Source organism: Anser brachyrhynchus (assembly GCF_964034855.1).
Source record: "Anser brachyrhynchus genome assembly, chromosome: 3".
In the NCBI taxonomy this organism is placed as follows: domain Eukaryota; kingdom Metazoa; phylum Chordata; class Aves; order Anseriformes; family Anatidae; genus Anser; species Anser brachyrhynchus.
Window position 1 is genome coordinate 39,213,712 of NC_137696.1, and position 16,246 is coordinate 39,229,957.

At 37.6% G+C, this 16,246-nt stretch overlaps 1 protein-coding gene across 7 annotated transcripts in view; it reads left to right on the plus strand.

Moving 5' to 3' along the window:
* RMDN2 (regulator of microtubule dynamics 2) overlaps positions 1–16,246 on the plus strand; it is a 46,779-nt gene that overhangs the window by 14,803 nt on the left and 15,730 nt on the right. For 4 of the 7 annotated variants that reach the window (XM_080584759.1, XM_080584761.1, XM_080584765.1 and 1 more), the window contains exons 6-7: positions 9,000–9,075; positions 10,772–10,849. In XM_080584759.1, the coding sequence (XP_080440885.1) occupies positions 9,000–9,075; positions 10,772–10,849 (154 nt within the window). Of the gene's footprint in view, positions 1–8,999; positions 9,076–10,771; positions 10,850–12,392; positions 12,440–13,035; positions 16,237–16,246 lie in introns of those variants that run through there. The other 3 variants (XM_080584762.1, XM_080584764.1, XM_080584763.1) reach the window with 3 other exon arrangements.

A 16,246-nucleotide genomic window follows, 5' to 3' on the forward strand; every position in this document is an offset into this window, starting at 1 on the left:
TTCTGGAGTCTTTCTGATTTGATGCATAACTTCTTAAAATGTAGTGCACCATACTGCTCCAGCTGAAGCACTGAATGTAGTGAACTTCCCTCTTGATATGATCCAGAAAGACAGTTGGATGTTGCCTTCTAGTCTGGCAACTCTTAGGCTGGGGTCCCTGTACATCCTCTTCTGCTGTGCTGCTGCTTAACCAGCAGTGAGCTTGTTTTGTAACTGTGAATTTCTTTTTTTCTTCCTTGGTGTAGTACTTTCCACAAGTTACATAGATTTCATGTTGATTTTAGATTATTTCTCTGGTTTATTGAGGATGATTTGCCATTTGGGATGCAGATACTTGTGTCCAATTTGCAGTCTTATTTTGAAGGATTTCTTTCCGTTGTTTTTTTCCTATTTTTTATAAAGCATTGATTTCATTAATGAAATAACTGGAAGATAATTCACCCAGGACAAAACTCTATGGAACACCTTCAATAATGCTCAGGTTCACATGAACCTTGTTCTGCAATTGTCTGCAGGTGATTTAACCTAAACAGTATTTTCATAATTAGATTGAGAGATGTAATACGGGACAAACTCAGTGGGTGTAGTGAGGTCTATATTCCCTGTGTTGCATTCCTTTAATATACTGAGCTGGTTTATCTTTTCAGGAAAAAACCAAGGTGGTTTTCTTTGATAATGTGTGTTTCAGGACAAACTTGTGTTAACTGCTTTGTGTACCTCTGCACTTAAGGAAAAAAACATCCAAGAATGTTTTCAGATTAGGCTGGTTTGTCTGTAATCTCTGTCCTGTCTTTCACTTTCGAAATAGCAACTATTCTTCCCTCTTCTTTCTTCTGGGACTTTCCCCATTACCCGGAAGAACTTGGTTGTCAGCTGTATGTCAGATCTGCTTTGGTTGGGTCTGGCAGATGCAAATTTATGCAGTTTATTTTAACAGTATTTTACATGTTAATTGCTATGAACAGGAAAGAAGAGTTCATGGAATCTTTCCTGCATAAACTCGACTCTCAAAGTTGTATGCAAATAGAATTTTGCTTAAAATCATAAATAGCCAAGACAGTGTGTGAACAGAAAAGCAAAATACAATTAAGGCATGAAGAAATAACGTGAGAGTAATATGAAATCTGTAATTAAAAATGATAAGAGAAAAGCATAATGAAAAATCTTTATACAAAAATATTAGGATTGCTAACAGGTGGTCAGTTAGGGAAGAAGTGTGTACCAGTTTTACCCAAGTTCACAGTTGAAGTACACTACCCAGTTCCAGGTTGGCATGTAAATGTATTCCTTATGCATGTCTACATTTGAGTAAGGGACTCCTCCTACCCTTTTGGGGGATGGAGAATTATTATCTGATAGACCACTTGCCATTTGACAATGCCAGGATATTTGTGTGACATGACATACATCACATGTGATCTTTTGGGGCCTGTACCCTTCTGGGCCGGCAGCTGGGAATGATTGGGACACCCTAGGGCATCTCCAGCAGCAGTAGGCAGAGCAGTCCAGGCAGGGATTCTGCAAATCGAACAGGGGCTCTATTGACTCTAACTGGAGATCAGATACACAGCGAGAACTTGGGCTGGCTGCAGATGAGTAGCTCAGCATGAGGGAAAACAACACTGTCTCAGACCAAAATCCTTCCTTTTCATCTCACTGCCGATGTAAAAGTTTGTTAAGTTATATAAGGTAACTGAAGAACCTACTAAATAATCTTAGCCTGTGTAAGGCAACTCCATTGATTTGTCAGACAGAATTTTTTCACTTTTCATGTAAGATTACCTGTTTCGGTATTAGCTGCTGCTGCTGAAGCTGGCTTTCTGACCTTGCCTATGGAAAGATTTGGTTGATTTCTTCCTAATCTGCACTTTATCTTTCCGTAGGGGTTTTGTTATTTCCTATCAGCATGGCTAAGGTTTTAATGCATGTTTGGTATAGCTGCTATCTACATTGTTCACTCATGCATTATTTCTAATGTTGTCTTAAACTGTTTAATAAATGAGTAAGGATTAAATGATACGCCTGTTCTGCTCCTGGTCGTATTCCCTGCTCTCCACTTACAGTTAACCCCTGGGGGGGCAGGGATATAAGCAAGGAGGAGGAAATTGATTTCAACCATGTTGGTTTCATCTCTTTTTGTTTTGTTTTGTTTTCTGGTTATGAATTGTTAAATACTTTTCTTTGTGGTTCTTTTCCTTCTGCTATATTTATAGAACCTCTTCTTTTTACTTCGTATTTCTCTTGCAAGTTGCAATTCAGTTTGTATTGAAGATTTCTGATGTAGATCTTTAGTTAATTGTTTGCTGTTCTTTAATATCCATCCAATGAGGGTAATGCTAGCTTAGATGTGTGTGTATATTTCCAATTTTAGGGCCAATTCCTTTTTGATTTTCAATGGAGAACACTTCACTGGAACTGAATTAGTCTTTACAACTACTTCTTGCCTTTCCTCTGCATCAGAAAGGGTCACTTGCAGCTGCACTGTTGAATATTGTCTCACAATAACACTTCCATAGAACTTTATATAATCTGGCACTCTTTTTACAGTTTAGCAAAGAGCAGGGCAATAGGCCTCTCAAAGTTTCTTTTGGAAGCTTATCCCTGTTGCTTGAAAGCTCTGTTTACAGCATAAATAAAATATGTTTTGGTCACACCCTGACTGACATAACTGTTCAGTAAAGCCCTAGTGCAGATGAGAGTTACGCTGGCAAAAACATCCCTTTTCCAGAGCAGGGTTTTACTTGTGCTGTGCAACTGCTATAAGCTGTCTGGGAAGTAAAATGTAATTTTTTATCTGCAGCAGGAGAACTTTGTGGAATGATTTTGTCGGCAGACTCTTGTTCATGTAGGCCTAGAGTTCAGTTGTTGTGTCTTACATACAATGTGATCACACTTCATACTGTGGTTGCCAGTCAGATCACTAAATCTTTTTTGAATGGTCAATTCTAAAAAACTTTAGTAAATAGAAACAGTGGAAAATAAAAACATAGCTGTAACCTTTTATTATTTGTTTGATCACCCCCAAAGAGATGAGGAATGACTGCTGTGCATGGCTTGCTGATTTGTGCAGCCTGCGTTGATTATTCAAGCTGTGAAAGAACCTGTGTGTAGAAGTTGGCATAGGCCAGTTGCAGGTCATGGTATTTTCCCCATGTCTCAAAAAAAGTGGGTCAGTGATTCCCAAATGATACTTGTGAACCCTCACAGTTCATCTTGGACCATGAACCATCTTTATAATCACGTTTTTAATTGGAAGTACAACAAGGATGATTCAGTACTGTAGTTACTTCAGATGGCAGTGCTTTACGATTTTACAGTTACAGAAAACACAAAATATAGACACATGTTAATAGCACACAAATCTTTAAGTTCTTTTGCAAAACCAGTGGGTTTTATGTTTGTGAGGTTTTTTTTGTTTGTTTTGTTCAAGATTTTGGTCCAGAAAGCTCCTCTGCTGTTACCCAGGGCCCTGCACCTCCTTTTTTTGCTGAAGAGGTGCTGTTACAGGTTTTGCAAAGAACAGAGAGGTTCCTAGATGCAGACAGTTTTCATACCATTTACTTAGAAAAACCATTTGGTGCGCTACTTTTTGGTTTGTTTGCCACAAACAAACTTAGTGCTGCAGTTAAGTTCAGGCTACTCTGTAGATCTTACCTGCTGATAGGAGTTGTATAGCACGTGTTTCATTTAGACCAGAAATTATCAAGTGAAAACCTAGTAATTTTAAGTGAAGGCTACTCCTGAACCACGGTTGCCCCCAAGATTTTTCATGCCACATACTATTAGTAATAGAATTATAACAGGTAATTTGTAGGGCTCAATGACAGAAAAGTATTTTTCTAGTGAAATAAAACTCGTAAAAGAACATTTTGTAGGTTATTGTCATACTACTGACTTAAAATGAAATCTATACCAGGTATCTAACTAAACACGTGTAACCTTCTCTCCTGAGTTATCCCTTATTTAAAGTGACTTTTGAACTGTAGCAGAGACACACAAATTACAAGCTACAAGTGTCTGTTTCTATTGTACAGTCTTACTTTTCAGGAGTTGATACCTGGACCAGAAATACTGCTCTCAGTCAAACTTTCTGTAACAAGGTTTCAGGTTAGTAGTATTGTCTTGTTGTAGCTTTATGAGAAGACCAAAAATGAGTTTTACAGTAATCTTTGTTCTTAATTATGCTTAATCTTAATCAATTATCCTTAAATTACTTATTATTAAGGAAAAAAAATCAAATACAGAAGGACAAATTTAGAAGCCATTTCTGCAAATGTGTAACTTGTTCTATAGTAAGTGGATCAGAGAGGTGTGTATTCCTGGTTAAAGAGCACTTAAATGAGATAATGGTGGAAGGTCACCTATAAGGACTATGTGGTTGCTGGGGTTAGTGATTAGGTAAGTCATTTTTTGAGGAAAAAAAAACCACAACCTAGTGAGGAATTTATTTTTATTTTTTCATTTCCATAGAATGGGTCACTGCAATGTTTCTGTTCAGAAATGTTGCAGTGCCTCAGGATGTTTGTGGTTCTTCCTCCCAAGTTCTCTGTCTGCTCATGTTTTTATCTTTTGTGGTGTGGATTTTCCTGATTGTGGAGGGGAGGTAGCAGATGTTGACACTTGCATGACAGGAGCGCTTCACAGAGGGCTTCAGATAGTCCTGTTGTGATGCATCCCCTGGGATAAGGTTCTTGAAACAGCAATGCAGCAAGTTCAAAGGAGGTAGGTTTGAATTGTGAAAACATCTATTTACTAGAAGCTTTTTGCCAGAATGGTCACAGGGAAAATAATACTGGCAACCAAGTGGTCCCTTATTACCTTCCTGTCAAGGGCAGGTGTTGTGTTGCTCTCTGTCAAAGCTATCATTTCGCTCTGTTTCCAGGTTTGTCAGGACTATACCTGGATAATTTTTTGAAGGTCATATTTGCAGCTGTAAGGACCACTAATGTCTGTTACAAAAATAAAATTTAAGTTTTTGGAACACAATTCAGTTGTGGGTTCCACAGTCTCAGAAATAGAACTATGGCACACATTTTCTACTGATGAACTTCTGTGAATGTTCCTTAGCAGCAGCATGTTTTCTTGTTTTGATTTATTGCGTTAGAATTTTTTAAGCCACAATTCTTCAATGTTCTTACTTTCATATTTTTTTAACTTTTTTTTTTTTAACCAAAATATGTCTGTGTTTTTCATGGAAGTGCCATCTATGCAAGTGTATGCTACATGTGATGTTTTCCTGGAGCTCAGCTTCAGTGCTCTGGTAATTTTTTAATATGAAAACTATTTTTCTGCCAATTTCTACAGTGTAGACTTAGATGCATTCCAAGTTGTAAAAACAAAACAAACTAGATAAAATAAAAAAGCCAACACCCAACAACCCAAATCCTGAACACTTCACTTTGCACCTTGGCCTTTGACAGGCACTTTGTCCTTTGGCAGTCTGTCTTTCACATTCTTAGCCACTAAGTGAGGTGTACCCTCACCCCCATAAGGGAGGTGATAGCAAACTCATGCTTTATTTTTCCTTTGAATCTTAATAGCTATACTTTTATAAGGATGCATCATTGTATCAAAGTGATACAACTTGAAGAATTCAAAAACTCTGATCTCTAAAAGAGTAATGTAACAGGAGTCATAAGCAGCAATATAAGTTGCAAAAATCTCCCTGCAATTCAATAGGAATTGATATCTCATTGACATCAGATTAAAAAGAAAGCTTTGGGGTCTGGCTGCATTGCAGAGACTGTCAGAACATATGAGTCCGTGAAATATGTGTGCGAGGGGATCGAAGGCCAAGTAGTAAAATGGGATTTGGAGTGTCCTAATGTGGCTTAATTTTGACTGGAGGCTTTAAATCTTTTCTGTATATCCATCTCATATGGGATGGATAAGCTGTGGTTGCCAGAGCCTAGCTGTTGGTATCATCTCTCTGAATTCGTGGTTATAAAATTCATGTTGCTTGCGAGCATTCTTGATGTAAAAACTTGCTGGATCCACCTGCTGCTCTTCCTTTTGAAGCAGGTATGCCCCTCCCAGTCTTATTTTGTCAGAATATGTATAGAAATTCTGGAACGCCAGAAGGGATAACATGAATTCTCCTTGATCTGGGGAAAAAATAATAATAGAGTTTTAATTGTGAATGATTAATCTGCATAGAAGTATTTTATCCGTATCAATGAAGTTACATGACCATCTACGTTACACTTATTTTGATGAATTTCTGTGGCCATTTGTTGACATTAAGCAGGGGTAACATTAGCTGTTAGCTCACTTCTTTTCAGTGCTAGTATTGCATAGCTTTTTATTTTTCTCTGAGAAGATAGCATAGGAGTATTTTAATTCTGATTTTCACAGAGCATAACTAAGCAGCGGTTGTGAGGAAAAACAGGAAAACTTGCTTGCAAAAGATATATTTCTCTCATTTCTTAAGGTATTTAATCATTATTATGTGATTTTTTTTATTTTTTTCCCTGTTGTTTTTATAATAGCGGACAAAATGCTGATGTATTTTTTTTTTTTAAAAAAAAAAAAGTTAATACCCCTAGGGCCTTCAGTTGTTGGATGTTTCCGCGTGTGGCCACTAGATGGGGCAGGGCGCTGAGGAAGACCGAGGAGCTCAGCTGCGGGGTGAGGATCTGGGCAGCAGCAGCACTTCTGCTTTGCCTTGCGAAGAGCTGTGCCATGGACCTGGCAAGACGATTTCTGGATTTAATTAAAAAAAAAAAAAAAAAACAAAACAGATGGAACCGTATTTAGCTAGGTCCTCCCGAGTTTGCGCTGATCATTTTCTTAATACTACTGTCTGGATCAGTGAGAATAAAGTTTGCTTTCTTATGCTTCTTTTTTAAAAATTTAAAATCATTTCAAACGTCTAAGAATTCTTTATAGGCAAAACCAAATATAATAATAAAAAAACAAAAACAACCAAAAAAAAACCCCAACACTTTTTTTTCTCTCCCAGAAATGAGCATCTGAAATGCCATCAAATTAACAGATTTATGCCAATTTCTTTTTTGTATAGCCCAGTTCAAAAGTGTAAAATAGAGACAAAAAGGAAGTTAATACCGAAAGACGTTCTCATTTTTTCCTTGGAGGGGGGAAAAAAAAAAAAGCTTTCAAGTTAGTAGGTCAGCTTATTTTTTCATTCGTTGAAAATTTTACTGGGATTTCCCTTCCCGGCCATTTTAGCTGTAAGTAGAAGTTTTTCTTTGAACTGGTTTAGACTAAGGCCCTCTTTCTTGTCACGCACAGACAGGGAAATACTGCAAGGTGCTGGATTAGCGTGTTCGCTTTTCATTGTTTTCTTTTGTAGCAGCAATCCGTTTAGCTATGGTATGCTGAGTTTATCAGATTAGCACTTAATGAGTAAAGGGAATATGGGAAACGTTGCCTGAGTTACTGAAGCCTAATAAAGGTTTCCGTGCCTCCCCCCTCTTTCTAAATACCTGAACTTTCCTGACCCCCCCCCCCCCTTGCTTTTTCTCTCCCTCCCAGCTCTTTCCCATACGAAATACGCTTCCCTTGCAGATTTAACCGTCAGAAGTAGTGCTGCCATTAGCTGGGTTTTGTTCTGTACTTGTTGGTCACAACTTACATCGTGCTCAGCAGCGTTTGGCAGGCTGTATGGAGCTCTTACAACTTCAGCTACTCATTATTCTGACTTTCATGCCTTACCTGGAAACACTTGCAGACTGAAAATACGATAACCTGTAGCGTGGGTATTCCTAAATTAAAAACATTAGGTATGACTGTAAGTAATACAATTATTTAATTAGTTATGATAACAGTGACATTTTAATGAGAATTCATTGGAGCTTGAATAATTACATTATATAAAGAAATTCAAGAAAGCTGAGGTTTAGTAATGCTTATAAACGTGTGCACCACATGGATTGTGGCTCTGTTAGCATCATTAACTTAACAAGCTTCTTGCACAACTCTCCTGTTTTTCTCTGTGCTTCAACTTTTTCCCCCTTTTTTAAGGTTGTTCTTTGTTTAAATTCAATGTTACATTGTGAAATTTTTAATGCAAAAGTAAAATTCTGAAAAAAAGAAAACATCTTTATTGGTTTATACTGCCTAAATATATCTTAGGTGGTTCTTTTAGTTTTGTACAGAAATGTAAAATTATCGTAGTAGCAATGAATATAGGCCTAAGAAATGTGGGACTGACATACGTGGGAGAGCTGCCTTATGAACAGTAGCTTCTGTAGCTATTGAAGTAATAAGGACAAAGCAATAAAAGTTGAAATGAAGCATCGATAAGTCAACAGTGTTGCTTAGAAAATAACTTTCTACAGAGAGGCATCTCTGAAAATATTTCCAGTTTTACCTGTTTAACAATTAGACAATTTTTTAACAGAAACGACCTTGCATTTCTTTTATCTCTGCTCACAGTACACAATTTCTGAGATAAAAAAAAAAAAAAACACCTTAGCAATATACAGCTGGTAAGGGCAGAAGGGATTTTCTAAGAGCAAAATGTGTTGTATGCTTTTTAAATAATTTTAACACTATTAAAAGAATGCTAGAGGCTCAGAAATGCACAGAAATGCTTGAGAAAGGTAGAAGATGACTGTATGATTTTTGAGGCTTGTGTGGCTTGCTGCTGAGCCCGCCTCAAGAATTTGCCTTCCCAGGTGAGGTACCGTGGCTGATGGTGTTCACATTCCCAGAGTGTCACAGTCTGGAGCACAACGTGTCCAGTTAAGCTTTTGTCAATGCTGGTGCTGTCTGGAAATTTTGGCGGAAAAATCCCTGTTTTTTTCAGTTCATTGACAGTGTCATTTAAGCTTCTTGTTTCCATTATTTGTTTTGTATTATTTTGTTGTCTGCTCCTGAATATGTACAGTTCATGCCAAACTTCTATCCAGCTGTCAAGATGGAAGAAAAACAGTTGTTAATCTGTGAACTAGGTATTGAAATATTTTGTAATTTGAATCAAAGGTTTATTTAAATCACAAAAAGTATGTGTGTGTGTTTTTCTTTTCCCCTCTCAGGTTTGCAATTATGTGTGGCTATATGTCTCAGTTTGAAAGTGTTCAAAACAAAATCAGGAATGGTTATCTCTTTAAGGTATGTTTTTGTAGGCTTTTGGTGTTTTGTTTAAGCTATTCCTTTAAATTATTTCCTTATACAGTGTCAAAGAATTTTTTCCAACACAGTAATTCAGACTCACAGGTTTATTTTGGTGTCGATGTTAAAATGAAGTTATTTTTATGTATGCAAACAGATTATATGCTTTCAAAAAATAAAAAAAAGTTGATGTAGGATTCTGGGAGGAACATCAAGATTTCTGTTATAGTTTGTAGTGAAAGGGAAGAGGAAAAGGGAGTAACAATTCTGTTCAGAAAATCAAAACATACAAATTGTTAAGTGATGAACTAACATAGTCCTGCAATCATGCTTCATGCCTCCTTTAATAAGTTATGTTTGTTTTAACACTGTCCTTTCAGAGGTAAATGTGTATTCTAGTTAGCAGTTTTTGTTGCACGTGCTCCCTACCTCTTGTCCTCAGTATTGCTCTGGCGCTTTCTCCCCACTGCCCACCAAGCCAGTGTCCTCCCGTTCTGGGTATCAGTGAGAGGCAGCAGATGTGTGACAGGTCCCCGTCACATCCAGCCCGTGGTAGGGCTTGGAGTGTCGCATTAACTACATCCAGGCTGTGCCAAGTTAGCTAAGCCCCAACTGCTGCAGCTAGCTAGGTAAGAAAGGGAAAACGACAAAAATAAAACCAACCAACCAAATGAACAACAACAAAACAAAACAAAAAAAGAAGAAACAAAAAAAAAAAGAAGAGAAGTGCTGCAGTTGTTTAAGGATGGGATTTAAAAAGAAACCACGTTGTTAGTTGCCTTTTCAGTGAGGTTTTGCTCTTCAGAAGTAATTTCTGAAATCCAAGTGGATCATTTGGCAATGCTAAGGCTTTGGGAAAAATAATAGCATGAAAACATAGCTCCTATGTGATTAGTTTGTGGACAAAATGATAGAATAATAGGCTCTCATATCTGTATAACTCAGATATTTTAGTGACTGACTTAGAAAAGAAAAGAGATCTGAAAAAAATGAAGCTTTAGAAGAGAGATTTATTTTGAGACAAATAATACTTAGGGGTGAAGTAATGTATTTCTTTTTTCTTTAAACTCAGGTTGAGCAGTAAGAGCTTTCTTCATTAAATTAAAAGAGAGAAATAAAGATATTTATGACCTGTAATGACAGTGGTTTTGGAAGAATCACTATATTGGATGCTTTCTAACTGTTACTGTTTCACTGCAGCAGAACCCTTTTATTTCCTGAATTTTACATTATAATAACGATTTGTTGTGTCCTGTACCATTTCATTGGAGCAGTAGTATTACAGGGTGGAAAAGACTTCAATGATGGGTGCTGGCATATAAGAACTATCAAAGACAGTGGTTGCTTTCTCACTGATTGGGTGTGTGACAGTTCCCTAGTACTTAACTGTAAATAAAAAGAATGTAATTTAAGTTGTTGCCTTTTTTCAGGCAAAAGTTTTCGAACTCTTTGATTGAAGTTTTGAGCAGTTTATTTGTGGTCTTGTTGCATTGTGTGCAAAGTTGTTAAATAATTTTGTTTGTGGTTTTCCTCCATAAGGAAGGGGTTTGCTAGTTAAAATATATTTAGGATGTTAGAAAATAATTGCAGCAGAAGAAAACTTCTGAATTTGTATATGATTTGCAGCAAATCTCTTAGAAAGTAAACACCCTTGCCAAGCAAACATCTAAAGTGACACTGATTTTCTTTTTAATAGGAGCACCTAGACAAAGCAATTGAACTTAAACCTCAAGATCCTTTTTTATATTACCTAAATGGAAGATGGTGCTATTCAGTAAGTTTTTTTTTTTATATCTTACATATTGAATATACAGAAAAATTATAATGCATTTGAAATGAAGTAATGGGACTTAACACAAAGTAGGAGTTTATTGGAGTAGATGTTTTGAGCTAAATGAAGCAGTGCATATACATTTCCTGAATTAATTTCCACGTGTGCGATGTTATTGGACTACCATACTGGCTTGGTAAAATTTCAAGAGAACATCACAACAAAGATACAGGTATAAAATTTGTCGTTTACCGAAGTTTTGCAAGAAATACAAATTTTGTTATGCCAACTCAACAAGAGCTTTTAAATATTTTATTAATGATGTAGTGATAAGTACTCATATGAAAAAAAATAGACTGGTTTGCCAGTTTAGCAGCTGTTTTTCTTTTTTTTAGCAAAAATGATGCTTTGTGCTTGTAATATGAGAGTTGCTCTATTCTGAAGCCCACATCTTTGATGGCTCATATGACTATCCTTATCACTTTATCTTTTATGCTATGAAGAATCTCTTGTCAGAAGAAAATGTTCTTGCATAGTCTAGGTTATAAAAGATTGTTGGGAGGCCTCTCAGAGTAGTAAGGGCTGATGTACAGCGAATTCCAGCCCTGCCTTTTTCCTCCAGCTACTTCCAGTGCTAGTCATTATGAAGTGCCTGCAAACTGGAAAGAAGGAGTTGCCGTGTTATTTAGAACGTTGCAGCCTCTGACTTTGTTTGTCTTTATCTGCAACAAGCCTTAATGCCAGGTAATCTTTCAGCAGTTCTTTCAGATCATATATATAACTTTCAAAAAGCTTTCAGCAAGTACATTTTTTCTCAGTTGATCCGAACGAAGAATGACACCAACTTTTTCAAAGAGCTTATTTTGCTTTTCATCACAGTGTATTCTTCAATGTCAGCATTAGCAATGCAAAAGTGAGTTGCCAAAGATTGTCCTATGTTATGCATGCTGTCCTGCCTTTGAAGAGCATCTCTCTCACCAGTGATTCCTTAAGCACTTTCACATGATGTCCAACGACTGACTGCAGCTTCCATTTATGTCAAACACTCCCAGATGTTTCTCATGGCTTATTTAACGCTGGAGCTATTGCATTTGGAAGCTTTAGATGTAATCTCAGCATACCTCATTTTGTTAATATTGTACTATCTTTTAATCGTATTTCACGTTAGTGACAGTCACCACTTACTGGCTGACTACATGTGGTTTGTTGCACTGTATCATTATGAATTCATGTTCCACATCTTGCAGCATCAGAACTTCCTTGGTGAACAATAAAGCAACAGATAAGCATTTGCCTTAGGCAGTGACCTGACCTGCATTGTGTTAAGTGAAACTACGTCTGATGCAGCCACTGAAAAACAGATGTAGCCACTGAAATACTTCAGACTGATTTTTTTATTTTTATTTTTTTCTTATTTTCAGTTCTTGCTTTCTATGACTTTCTTGCTGGCCTTGATAAAATAGTAGCCTGAAGAACTAAGTGCAGACTTGTGTAGTACAGATAAATGCAAGTATAGGACTGACTAACATTTTGTTTTAACTTCTAGGGTGGTCAGCTCTTTTGTCACTTGTACGCTTTCAGTAGCAGGATGAGGTAATTATTCGGGACCATTGTTTGGGTTTAGACACCTTGCTCAAGTACGGACGTTAGATCTTAATCCTAGCCCGGTGAGGTTCATGATATTCCCGTTAGTTTTAGCAGACTGAGTGAGTAAATTTCTGTGCTGATCTATTAATAGAGGTTTTGTCATGCATGTAATATAGTTAGTCTAGGAGCTTGTGGAAGATGCAGCAAATTTTGTGATCTTTTTCTGCAGACTATGGTGTTTCATACTGTGGTAATTATCCCTACATTAGGCTGTTAGCTGTAGCATTGGTTCCAAATCCTCGGGGTGGGAAGTATGATAGGGTGTTTAAAGAATATGTATATTACACGTCCTTTGTATCGCTACCTGTAGATGGAGCGATTATGCTCCTCTTAGACCCTCCTTTTTTTTTTTCTGTTTAGTCTAGCTGAGGTTGAGGCTGGGAAGGCTGTGTTATCCACTGCAAGGAAAACAAAGGGAAAAAAGGGGTGACTGAGGAAAAAAAGCTTAGTTTGTACTTTAACCTTTAGCTCACTTTTGGGTCAAGCTAAGATTGGCCTTAACATTTGTTCTTCCTTAAGTGTTGCTTATTTGATTTGTGCAGTTTTGCTAGAATTTGGCCTTGCCTACTTTTCTCTGTGCAACGCAGCCCTTTGTGAAGAGCAGCGGTGTGGCAATGTCACATTTCTTACACGGTGGCTGTTCTTGCTGGGCCCAATCTGAAGCTGTTGCAAAGTGACACAGCGCCTTCCAGCAGGACAACGAGCTGGATTGCCACTGCCTTACAGCACTGAGCGGGTTGATGCAGAGCTAGTGACTTCTGTGTGCCATGTTGTCTAAAAATCAGTTGTTGTTTTTTTTTTTTGTTTTGTTTTGTTTTCTGGTTCTGATTTCTTTTACCATTATAAAACCAGCAGAGCTGTACAAAAGAGGTAGATGCTGGTTTGATAGGAGTATCATCACTGCTTTGTTAGAGAATTAATTCTGGTATCAAGATCAGGTAGGCAAGATTTTCATAGATCACTTTATAGATGTCATAATGGGCAAAGTACTGTCTGTAAGAGCTGCTGTGTATACAATAAGGCATGTGTAGCTCCCATACAGAGCATGTTTTTTATTTTGTTATGACGAAGGGAAAAAACAACAACTATTTATGCATTGAGCAAACATAATAGAACACCACAGTAGTAGGCAACTGTGGAACCCTATCAAGTGTTACTTAAGTATTCCTTTTTCTAGAGCTGATGCACACTGCTAAATGGTGGAGTTGTTTTTTGGTGTTTTTTTTCCCCAGCTTATCTTTATAATGTGTAGGAAAAGTTAAATACCATATAATTGTTATTAAAATACTTTGAAATATCTGTTAAGCAAACTGAACCAGTATTTAGTATGTGTAAGAGATACTAGTATTGCAAGGAAAAACAACTGCCTCAAAATAGTTTTCATTTAAAATGTCTTTAATGATGGTGAACTAAACTTTTTCTCCTCAGCCTTCCATGACATAACCAAGATGTGTCAAGCTGTGCATGTGACTTAAAATAAGTAGTGTTTAGAGCCTTTTAAGTTGCAGCTTTTTGTTGTTAAGAGACAGTGAAAGTTACCTTTGCTGTCCAGATCGGCAAGAAATATTTATTAGAAGTGAAAAGATCTATGGTGCATAGTGTATAGTAATTATTTCTTTCTTTAGAATTTTGTGAGCAATTGTCTAATAATCCTTAAGAATTTAGTGTTTGTTTTTATTTATTGCTTTAGTGTTTAGAGTAGCTTTTAAAAAACTGACTCCATATCTAGTTAAGACTTAATGGCTACTTGCCATTATAGGACTGACACGAGATGGTAAGCGTATACTTGTGAAACTGGATCAGAGCCTCTGGTAAATGTTAGTGGGGTGTTAAAAATTAGATTTCTTGGAATTTTCGTTTTGTAGGTTACATGCCATGTGTTGAATTAATCTCTGGTGTATCCCAATTTAATCTATTTGGGTTACATCGGGGAACAAATTGACCCAGTTCCTTTGTCTGTGTGCTCTGTAAGTTTGCTTCTCTTACTGGAAAGTGAAAAGCCCAGGGAATTCAAGTTGGATAAATGGCTAAATGCCCGTGCAGACTGTAGGTTCGTCAGCTGGCAAGAAAGAGAATATTTATGTTGGAAGTCAGTGTTTTAAAACTGCTCTCTAGTTATTTAATCTCTTCCAGAAGTCAAAATATTGTAAAATTGTATTAAATAATTTCACATTAATATATTGTAATTAAAAAAAAAATGAACTCTCTGGAGATAATGAAGTAGGTACCATTAATATTTTACTGAAGCTGGATCAATGGAATCATTCTCCTTTATGGAAGATAATTGTGTTATGTGTCACTAGAGAGCTATTAGCAAGGAAACATTGGAGGAGGATATCTTTTAGGGGCGCAGGTCCCTCCTGGCTGAATTTTCAGTCCAAATGGCTTAGTTTCCTTGGTGCCAACATCCTGGAATTTGATAAGCTGTGAATGGGCAGGGTTTGCATCTCGTCAAAACCAAGTGGGAGGCAAAACTGAAAAACAGTCTCCAGTCACTAAATGATATAGTCGACGTGAATTTTGTTGATGCCTATGGAGGAGAAATGCATATTAGGTTATCTCTTTTCCCAGTGTTTAGGAGAGAACCACATTTTCTGCCTTAATCTTTGGTGGAAGGAGTGGTCTGATTGGAGAGTACTGCAGTCAGCTGCAGTTTAACTCTGTGGGTGCCTCTCTTCTCTCTCGTCTTAGTAGGGATTTGGGTAGAATAAGCTGATGAGAACTTGCTCTTTTGACAGATCATGAGGAGATCTTTCGAGCCAGCCATCTCGTTAGCTTTGGGACACTGAAGAGTGGCCTCCCCTCCTTGCCAGCAGCCAGGCTGTTGTGGTGACCCACACTGCTGCAACTCTAGGGAAGTTCAGGAGTTGGTTGATGGTCCCTCAGGCCCTTGTTTTTTTTACCTCTTCTAGAGCAAGTGAGACTAGCTGTCCTCAGTATGGCAGCTGGGGAGCAGTGTTCCTCTTCAGAGTGACCCAGTACATTCAAGGGAGATCTTTGGGAACAGTGTTCTTGCAGTGCTTTTGTGGATTTTCAGGCTGCTTGGGAGGGACTTGCGTCAGGAAACCTGAAAAAAATGCTTGGGGAACCTGAAAAAAAAACAGAGCTCACTTAAGGTTTGGAAATCATCTGTAGGGCAAGGACAATCTTCCTTCTATGATTTTTTTTCTTGAGTTACACTAGTAATTACTTGATGCATTAGCTGTTTCCTTATTACTTTCTGCTGTCCTGTACCGGTCCTGGACACGCATTAAGTGAAGCTCAAGCTGATGACAGTTACAATCTCACCCCAAACAATCTCTTCGTACTTTATTTTCTATGGACCTTCAGATATGCTTTGCGCTGTTTGAGGTAAGCTTGACTGTAAAAGTTAAATTTTCACTACACTAGAGCATGCAACACCAGGGTTTCTGCTGCCTGGGCTTGTTCACACGCAGAGAACACTTAATATAGTTAGTTGGTGTGCTAGGAATAACGTTTCCATTTTGCTAAACATGGCATGAAAGATCTACTGTAATAAAGTTATTTCAAATTAAAAACAGTGCTTTTGTGTGTTTAGGGGCAGGGTATCATTTCCTGTTCATCATTATTGCTCCAGGGCACGATTTTGTGTCTTGCATAAAACAGCTCTATTCCCACCTCAGTCGTATGGGGGTGCAGGCTGACACAGGAGGGGTGTGGTTAGGCTGTTGTGATGGGATTCATCTCACTTGTCTTTAGCCATCCACAAGGTACAATTGTCTATGCTCCTTT